Source organism: Cynoglossus semilaevis, chromosome 6, assembly GCF_000523025.1.
Source record: "Cynoglossus semilaevis isolate Cse_v1.0 chromosome 6, Cse_v1.0, whole genome shotgun sequence".
Taxonomy (NCBI): domain Eukaryota; kingdom Metazoa; phylum Chordata; class Actinopteri; order Pleuronectiformes; family Cynoglossidae; genus Cynoglossus; species Cynoglossus semilaevis.
The window spans coordinates 1,277,461-1,287,869 of record NC_024312.1 but is presented as its reverse complement, the minus strand read 5'-3'; the positions used below and the strand labels follow the sequence as shown (position 1 = coordinate 1,287,869).

The window sequence follows — 10,409 nt, the reverse complement described above, 5'->3', positions numbered from 1 at the left end:
AATGGAAAAGGAGCAGTGTCAGCAAGAAAAATGTCCATACGAGGACAAGAGTCCCCACAACAACGGTAAAAAAAAAAAAAAAAAAGAGTCCCCACGAGTATTAAGTACCAGGAAACACACACACGCAGACGTGCGCAACCAGCCTGTCTGTAGAAAACAGAGTTAGTGCTGGCACCAGAGCATGTGAGTGAAGTGGACTGAAGCGGAACAATGAGAATTTCTGCTCAGTGCTCACAGACTCACTGCTCACACGCCGCCGCCGCCGCCCATTTCTGACCGCTCTCTGATGAAATGACCACATGGTTCGTGTCCAAAAAGCTGGACTGGATGTTGTGCTTCCTCTGAGTTCATAGTGTTTTATCTTATCACTTACAATGATCTGAGAATAACTTTTAAGAATGTTTTTGCCGTTCTTCTCTTTTAGCTTCTTTTATGCTATTCGGCTAACTTAATGTTTTTAAGTTTTTTTTTTTGTTTTATTTTATTTAGCGAAAGGTGTTTACTGTTTATTTATAGTTTATAGCTAATTGTACTTCTTTCTAACTTCTGTCTTTTTCTTACTTCCAGAATACACCTGTATAACTAATTACATGGCATTTTGATGCAGTTGTGCTGTCCTTTCTTTAGCCTTTTGTCAAAACTATATATATATATATATATATTAATTGTGTTGTTTAATTTATCTTACCTTTCAATAATAAACTATAGGACATTGGTATTTTACAGTGATGATCACTCCCTGCAGTTCCGCTCTTAAACTGTAGAGGGCATTGAGGGACAGGCTACCATCTTCTGCTGCCAAACGCTGAAAACAAGTGTTATTTTTAAAAATGAAATAATAAGCGGAATGAGCCCTGCTGGAGGACATAATAAAGTGTTTGTCATGTAATCACACATTCATCCCCAAAGATAACGAGGAGAAAAAAAGACAAAACTGATTGAACTTTGAAAATGACATTTGGTTTGTGCAAGATTGAAGGGAGAAAAATGAGAAGGGACAAAAAAATAATATAATCAGTGACAAAAAGCAGCAGCAGCAGAAGGAGGAGGAGGAGGAGGAGGAGGAGGAGGAATAAAGAGTCTGCTCACAGGTCACAGGAATCCTCCCAACATCTGCACACTGATAAATTATTTATCTCTGTCAGTTTCCTACGGTGTGGAGTCACTGAGCTGCACTGACTGCTAGTCATAACAACAAAAGCAATCACGTCCACATACTCTACTGTTAGTCAATGCGTAAATGCCTTTTGGTCAAACAATTCTAATCACATGACAGAGAGACAGAGGGTTAGTCCAGAAGGAGCTAACAGAAGCTAACAGCAAACGTAGGAAACGTATGAAAAGATAAGCTGAGAAAAAGCTGAAGTTTGAACTGAAAATGGAAGAGTTAACGTCCAAATCAGGTCAAAAGTGAATATTAAAGATAAAAGCAAAATATTCATCAAATTGGATCTAAAAATGGCTGAAGCTCTAAGCCAAAAATGTGAGAAGAGATAATTGTTAGCTTAGACGAAGCCCGAGCTAAGAAACTGAAAGAAAATAACAATTAGTCAGCAATTTAGCAAAGTAGAAAAGAAATTACAGCTAAAACAAGTAAATAAAACAATAAAAAAATAAACAGAAATGAACCTAATGTAAAAATATAAAAACAAACATAAATGTAATCATAGCAACCAAATATAAATTAATGAAAATAAAAAGAATTTGGAGAAAAGGCAACTTAAAAAATGTTACTGAATCTGACTTATGAAACCACGCAACGTTTCTTCTCAGTCCGAATTTTATTGGATTTTTACCACTAAACAGGATCACGATGTATAAAAGTGACATCCTGTTTTTTCTGAAGGAGACTAGGTTTACAGGTCAGAGTTTTTCAAACGTCCACCTCGGCCCACCTACAGCCGGGGACTGATCGACTCCCACCTGCATTAAGAAGCACAACTGAAAGTGACGGTTCGGTCGCAACGTTTGTTACTGAGACTGTGAAGTGTGTGGGAGCTGAGAGCAGCAGAACTCTCCATCAGCAGCATCAGACTGCAGCCCGTGATAACAGCCAGGCCCTGAAAAGGTCAGCGTTGATCACCGCATCGACGGCCGAGGGTCATTACACAGTCGGTCCTGATTGTTCCTTCTAACGGTGATGACGAACGCCACGGGTGTCAAACTCATTTTCACCAGGGGGGCCACGGGGGGGCCACATCAGCAGTTCCCCTTGAAGATGTAGATGTAACTCTATAAAGTATTAATAAATGTTTCTGCAATGGATTAATATTTATATCAGTTATGAGACTCTCTCATAAATATTAAGAGAAATTGAATAAAAATTCCTTGATCCTACAGCAAGCAAACAGTTCTGGGATCAGACGAGGCAGAGAGAGTGTGCATCTGGGGACATGGTTCTGTGTACGTTTATGCTTGTTTATGAAACCGTGCAAGATGTATTCTGATTGGTCAGTTCTGCTGAGTAGACCATTCCGTCGTCAGTGTATCTTGGTATTTATCTGTTTTCTTCTAGACCCAGAAGAACGACTACCGTCCGGTGAAAGTCTTTTTGCCGATTGGCCCCAGGGCCCACTTGTCCCTACGTACCTGGTAAATAAAACCACACTTTTTGCCGATTCCCTACGTACCTGGTAAATAAAACCACATTCGTGTTTTACACCAGTCCAGCCTTAACAAATCTTAAACAGAATGGAAGAGGTTTTAGTGGGAGCTGAATGCTGCCTGCTGCTAAAACAGTGCTGGGCTCAGCATCGATAAAACTGGGAGCCAGTTTCTGATTGATCACCGGAGCAGAGGAGGTTTCAAACTGCAGCCTTTTCTGAGGTCAGGACATCCAGGCTAAAGTTTCTTGCAGAAAAGAGCCGGTGCTCAGCCCCTCAGGGTCGGTGACCGCCTCAGACCTGCAGCTTGGTTTTCATGGCAACTTCAGCAGAGACACTGCAGCACACGACGTCAAACAACCTTCTCTGGCTCCGCCGCCTCGCTGCCCCGGTCCTGGATCCAGCATCCGGTCTCACGACTGCAGGCTTGGCTCTGAAATTGCCTCTGCCTCCACTCACAGGCAGCATTTTATTAAAAGGCAACATGCTGCCACTGTTTTGTTGGCAGGTCAGAAAATGTAGTGAGATAAAAGTGAGATGAGGTGGAGCTGTAAAAATATCTGGACTCCACTGATGTTATGACTTGGTGCTTAGCTCTGGCACCCTGACGGTTCCTGCCCTGATGGAACGTGGTGCGGATGTGATCATGGGCAAACTCAGACGCAGCATCTTCGGCAGCAGATACAGCTCTGTATTAATGTTATCTCAGATTTGCAGACTGACTTTTTTCCCCCTCCTTTTCTCCTCTTCCTTCAGACCAACCGGGTGTCAGACGGCTGCCTTGTAAAAATCAGATGTTCTTCTGTGCCTTCAGTGATGAGTCTGCTGCTGTCAGGACTGATATTTGCTGTAATTTATTTTTTAAATCTGTCACCTTGAATAAACACATCAGGAGTCGACCTCAGATTTACGACTCATTTCTGCTGAGATAGATCGCTAGAAGAAAATCTGAGGGCACATTTAGCTAGCTATTTGTAGGCTAATGCACATTAGTGTGTACGTCAGTGTGTACAATCAGCAGCAGCAACAAGCTAACAAGCTATTGTCACCACTGCTTCAGAGACACGCAAAAATCGTCCACCTCTCACTGTACCTGAGTGTCCAAGGTTAGCATAGCCGGTTAGTTTAACGTCTCGTGAGGATTAAGGCCCAGGTATTAGGTTATCTTGTTTCCATATCGGAGGAAAAACCGGTACTGATTCTTACAGATATTACATAATTATGCTAATATTGGGACATCCCTAATATTTTTTTTATATATAATATACGGAATATATATATGAATATATATGCATATATATCCGTACCACCCGTACCAGTGTCGCCCCCTGTGCCTCACGTCATTAAACGTCGCAGACTTACTGAAAGCAGTCTTTCTGAGCGGAGACGTTCTTCAGGTACTGCTTCAGAGCCTCGCAGAACTCTCCCAGCTTCTTCTGGGAAACCACCATCTCCTGACGAATCAGCAGCAAGGACTGCACAGAGAGAAACAAACAAAAAAAAAAACACAAACATAAACATAAACACAGACGTGAATTTTCCTGGATTTTCAATTAAGCCTTTGTAATTTTTACGACCAAACACTGATATATATATATATGGCTGCGTGTGCTGCTCGACAAATTACTTTCCTACCCAAAATGCTTTGCTCTGCCCTCTGTGTAATTACTGTTTATATCATATTGACTGGATTCGCTGCTGTGCTTTTAGTCAGAATGAAGGTCTTTGGTTATAAAGAGCAGAAACAGCCCGGGTTAATGACTGCAGGACACACAGTGACATCAAACACAGGGCAGAGATGCTAATATAATTAGCTGACAAGAAAAGAAAAAAAGCACCATGACTCACTTCAGGGTAAAAACACACTAGAAATATTTAGTTACACACTCACTCCCTCACAGGCGACATTTTTGTAAAATGTAACTTTCAGATCTTTGCCTGTGGGAAAAGATCATTCAGGCCAACTGTGTGGACGGTAATTAGGAAATAAAGTTCCTTTTTTTTTTCTTGCAAAAATTATATTTGAATAAGTTCCTTTTTTTCTTGCAAAAATTATATTTGAACTGACTTACACAGTGGGACCCCGTGTGGGGAAGAAATGCGAACCACATCGACCAAGTCCATGTGTTGACTTCAGGTTCAAACTCAAACTCGCCGGTTATTTTTTTTTAATTTTTTGCTCAATAACAAACATCGTGTTTTTGCCGTATATCGGTACATTTCTTTTTAATATAAAGGTGAATATTTCTGGCTGACTTTTAGAAACTTACATTTTATTTTGAGTCCAATTATTTAACAGTTTTTGGCTGTTTTTGGGGTGACTTTAATAACTACATTCATGTAGGACGTCCGATTATATCGGCCAATGGATATTATCGGTTGATATTAGGTTAGTTAAGTAATATCGGTTTTTCCTCCGATAATGAAATCCCGATATCGCAATGCCTGAATTTTGCCCAGATGATGTGACCTAAAAAAAGTTTTGAAGTGAAAGTGAATTGTTGTTATTGTGACAGACGACTGCAGACAATAAAATGTGTCATCTGCCTTTAACTCAAACGGCCGCATATATCGGTATCAGTTAATATCAGAATCTAAATTAAGTCTTTGGACATCGGCATATCGGATATTGGCAAAAAAAAGTATCGGACATCCCTAATATTTACCATAACTTTGTCATAAATTTGTCAAGGTGTTTGAAGGTACAGTACATCGTTGAATAACTCCGGCCCAGTTTTGTTTTTTTACAATATTTCACTCCTAACTGAAACCCAGCCGTGATATTTTTTCCAGCGAGTGCCGTTGCAGAATCATCACATCGTCAAATTAGGCAATAAAATGAAACATGTTCTTGTTTAACTTTTCGGTGAGACGGCTCATATCCTGCGCCGGGCGGATATTAGCTACAGCCTGGAAGCGGTCGACACATTTCCACCCACTTGTGTGTGAGTGCGTTTACCCAGTTTTTGATTGTGTGTTTTATTGCCGTGTAACAACTGTTTATCTCTCCGCAACGCCGTTCATCTGGCGCCATTACCACAAATGGCTGTCATGTGGCAAAATCCCTTCAGCGACATTAGGATGCATGAATGAACCCAGTAAAGAGTGCGAGCGGAGCGCGTGTGATTTATGAGGCAATGATTCGGTGAGCGTGTTCCTGTGCATCGCACACAACGGTGAACAAAGCTGACGGAGTTACGACAGCTGCACCTGAACACACACACACACAGACACACACATTCTACCAACTCAATTAGAGACACTACATTGTCCAGCAACCTTACTTAATCCAATCATCACCACTCCATTAACCATCCTGCCTCCTTGACCAAATCAGTCCAATTACATCCTCCCCTCTGACACCGTGACTTTGTACCGGTGGTAAATCACCGGCCGTTTTCACTGCGCTGCTAAAACTCGTGTTAATATTTCATCACTAAATAAATGTGTTTCTGTCTTACAGTGGTCAGAAAAGACCCCAGAAACTAAAGTGATGATGTCACTCTGTACTGTTTTGTATGAATCATGCTCTTTATTATCGTTCGCCTTTTTTAGAGGAGTTCCTTAATTATCGAACATAGGCCCCTCGTTATTCCTGTTGTATTTCTTTGGCACAAGTTGAACGACTTCAAAACTTCACTTCAGTTTTTTTTGTTTGTTTTTTACACCAGTGTTGGATTAACATTGAATTACTTTTAATTCTATAATTAGGTAATTGAAAAACATAACGTTCTTACTGAAGCTTTTGTTTCACTACCAACACTACGAAGAATAATAAACAGCCAAAGACGGACACGATATTTAATTAACTTAAATATTTCTTTCTACCAAAACAGAAATTAATTTTACCAATATAATTAAAGAAAAAATATGTAAAAATAATGCAATTAGATAGCTAGCTAGCTAGCTAGCTAGCTAGCCAGATAGATAGATAAGATAGATTAGATAGATAGATAAGATAGATTAGATAGATAGATAGATAGATAGATAGATAGATAGATAGATAGATAGATAGATAGATAGATAGATAGATAGATAGTAAGTCACACTCTCTGTGTCCAATCATCTTTTCCAGCTAAAGTTAATAACTGACTAAACTGTACTGAGACACGTGCTCAGAGCTGAAGTTTTCAACGGTAAGATGCCACTGAAGCGTGACGTTTGCCAGCTGCTTATGTGCTGAAGTTAAATGTCAGGCAGCATTTTCCCATTTCAGTCTCTGATTACGACTTGGTGAATGTCATGTTTACTGTAGGATTTAGAAGTCGCAGTCGAGGTTCTAATAAAATCGGGATAAAAAAATCTAAGCCTGGTGCCGTACGTCGGTTTGAAGAGATGAACTTTGATATTTCATCTGTAAAGTTGCTCTGCGTCAAATGTGTTTAGTTTAACTTTAATCTCATTTGAATTGAATTGTATCTCACATTTACTTTACTCAATGTTTTTTAATTATCGAAGTATCGAATTTCTTTTCTCTTTTGTTTTCAAAATGTAATCTATTTTCGCAAACATTTAGTAAAAATTAGTAAAAATGTGATCAGTTTGTTTTTCCTCCTAAGTAGTTACTATGTGTCGGCTAACCTTGAGTAAAAATGTGGTCAGTTTGTTTTTCCTCCTAAGTAGTTAGGATTTGTTTTTACTAACTTTTAACTATTTTCTGGGTCAGTCCTTATTTTTTTGTAACCACTTGTGCATTTATTTACCTTTTGGAATTTTTTGGCTTTTTTTAAAAATCCTGACTGCTCAAAAACAACGGAATCTTTTAGTGTTTCTACAACGATGTTTTGTTTTTTGTTTTAATATTTAGCCTCCGTTAACGTATCATTAAAAAACAATAAAAGAAACGTTTGTCAAAACAGAACAGTGAACAGATACTACATCTGAAGCCTACTTCAGTACCATCAGTACCTGGGCCGTACCATGTGAAACCATGTGAAACCATGGTCCGTTTGTTCGGTACAATCCTCTCATCATCCACTGATTTTCACCACAACATTTTCAGGCTCAGACTTTAGGTTTTTAGGTCATGTTCTGATCCAAGGCAGATTAAGGACTGATGTTTGTAGTCTGTGACTATTATGGGATGGTGATTACATAATCTCTGTTTTCTCTGATATAGAAAGACAAGTGTGTGTTTTCCTGCGCTTTTCAGGGTGGTAACCCACTGGGTATGGAAATGAGGGGGAGTACAGGGGTGTGTGTGTGTGTGTGGGTGTGTGTTATGAAACTAACGTTGCCATGGGAACTGGGAAATACCAGTTCCTCATATGCAGGTTCCTCATCCTAACACCTCTCCTCTCCTCGTTCCACATTCTTCATCTAACGTCTTCTCCCCCCGGACTTTTCTCCTCTTTCTTTCTTTCTTTCTTGGCCCAGTTTTCAGCTTTACATTTGACACACACTCCCCTCACTTTTACACACCGACATCTCCTGTACTGTTCCCTCCCTCCTGCTCTCACCCTTTCCTCTCTCCATGTTCATGGAATCCCTCATTAATTCATTAAAAAAAAAAGGGAAAGAAAGAAAGAAAGAACGAATTCCTCATTAGTGCGGAGGTCATTTGCATATCCCGCCTCAGTGAGATGGATGACTACAGTGTTCTGGCCCAAGGACTGCAGCAGTGGGAGAGAAAGAATAAACAGCTCAGAGCAGTTCACCGGCAGCTCGTCTTATTATTATGGTCTGTTCCAGCCTCCAGCAGCACCAGCCGCCGCGCTCTCTGGTTATTTGCTGAACAAATTACCAACGGAGGCAAAAAAAAAAAAAAAAAAAAAAAATTCAAGGACTTTGACGAAAATTCCCATTTCCATCTGCAAAGTGAAGTAGGTGTCAAGAGCCGGATTCCAAACGCTGTCCAGAATGTGGGCCACACACAGACCCACAGTGACAGGGAATTACTTGTCATTGTGACACAGCACTGCACACAATGAAATGTGACCCCGGCAGCTTGGGGATTCCAACCTGAAACCTTCCGGACCCACGTCCGCACTAATGCCCACCTTGCCCTATTTTAACTGTGTGGCCAGAAGAGGGCGACAGCTGATGAATGAAACTCTAAATGCTACTGAAAGAGTCTAAAAAAAAAAGTCTTGAATCTGTTTCAACAACCCCCACCGGTGCTGTGGGTAGTTGATGAAGTCACCGTTAACTGCCCCAGAAACAGATTTACCCCCAGGATATAAAAGACAAATCATTTGTGTCATGTGCATTTAAAAAAAAAAAAAATTATGAATGGGCTACAGATGGTGCGTGGTCTCAGGCTTAGTGCCTTCATAAAACCTGAACTATCCCTTTAACAGCTAACGACAGACATATGATCGTCGAAGACGGTGGATTTGAAAGAAGATGGAAGTGTTCTGCCTTCAGCTGCCAAGAGAAAGTAATTGTTTGGATGGATGTGTGCGACGGAACGGTCAATGAAATCAATTAAAGAGAGAAAAGCAATAAAGTCAAGACGTATAGAGAGAGAACGCACACACACACACACACACACACAGATGGACATAGCTAAGTATTTCAAAGCAAATAAGTGTATTTTTAGTCATTTTTTATCATTTGTTCCGGAAATTATTGGTATAGTATATCACTGTCATCCAAAGTTGGCGTACCAAAAAAGTCTATTTTTTCTGAATTTTAACAACAAAAATGGACATAGCTAAGTATTTTAAAGCAAATGAGTGCATTTTTAGTCATTTTTGAGAAACTTTTTTTTTTCGGAGATTTGTTCCGGAAATTATTGGTATAGTATATCACTGTCATCCAAAGTTGACGTACCAAAAAAGTCTATTTTTTCTGAATTTTAACAACAGAAATGGAGATAGCAAAGTATTTTAAGGCAAATGAGTGCATTTTTAGTCATTTTTGAGAAACTTTTTTTTCCGGAGATTTGTTCAGGAACTTATTGGTATGGTATTATACTGTGATCAAAAGTTGACGTACCAAAAAAGTATAATTTTTCTGAATTTTAACAACAAAAATGGATATAGCTAAGTATGTTAACCTTCCTGTCGTGTTCGGGTCAAATCTGACCGACTGTTGATTCTAGTGGGAGTTTATCACTCAAACAATGAGGCTAAAAAAAGTCTATGGGATGCAGAGTCTGGCAGGCCAATATTCCCGGCAACCACCCACCCACTCATACACCCACACACACACACACACTTGATAAGACAGTGTGTGTGTGTGTGTGTGTGTGCACTCTGTCACTTTGAGAACTTAATGGACTACACTGCGTCTCAGCAGAGACTGAGGGTGAGAAAAGAAAAAAAACCCAAGCGATAAGACTCCACAGAGGCAGATGAGATGTGGGGCGGGGGCTGATTAATGCACGTGGTGGGAGTGTTATTGAATTTATAGAGAGAGTAAAATCACCCGAGCCCCGAACACAAACAGCCACCAGGGGACTCAGGAGCCATTCAGGGAGCCAGGGTTTCACCAACGCTCGTACATCAAGATGCCGAAAAAGATCCAGATCTCACAGCACTCCACTGACCGACCCGGCTGTCAGACATGATCGACTCTCATTGGTCGCAATCTTGGAACCATGGAAGAACCGTGGTATAGAATGTAACGACGCCCGAGAGCCAGCTGCTCTGACACTTAGTCTCAGTTTTTAGTATAAAGATGTTTTAAAAAATTGTTCTTAAAAGATATTTCAGCGTTAGTCTGTAGCTAATTACCAGATGATGAGGAACAAATGCGGAGAAAAAACATTAAACGATGGGAAAATGTATAAAAAAAAAAAAAAAAAAAAAAAAGGAAAACCTCCCATTTCAACAACTTATAAGGCGGGCGGTCTTTCGCCCC

General features: G+C 40.2%; 1 protein-coding gene across 1 annotated transcript in view; it reads right to left on the bottom strand.

Moving 5' to 3' along the window:
- necab2 (N-terminal EF-hand calcium binding protein 2) overlaps window positions 1-10,409 on the bottom strand; it is an 87,755-nt gene that overhangs the window by 2,925 nt on the left and 74,421 nt on the right. Inside the window, exon 11 of the mRNA XM_008311057.3 lies at window positions 3,966-4,078. Coding sequence (XP_008309279.1) covers window positions 3,966-4,078 — 113 coding nt within the window. The remainder of the gene's footprint in view (window positions 1-3,965; window positions 4,079-10,409) is intronic.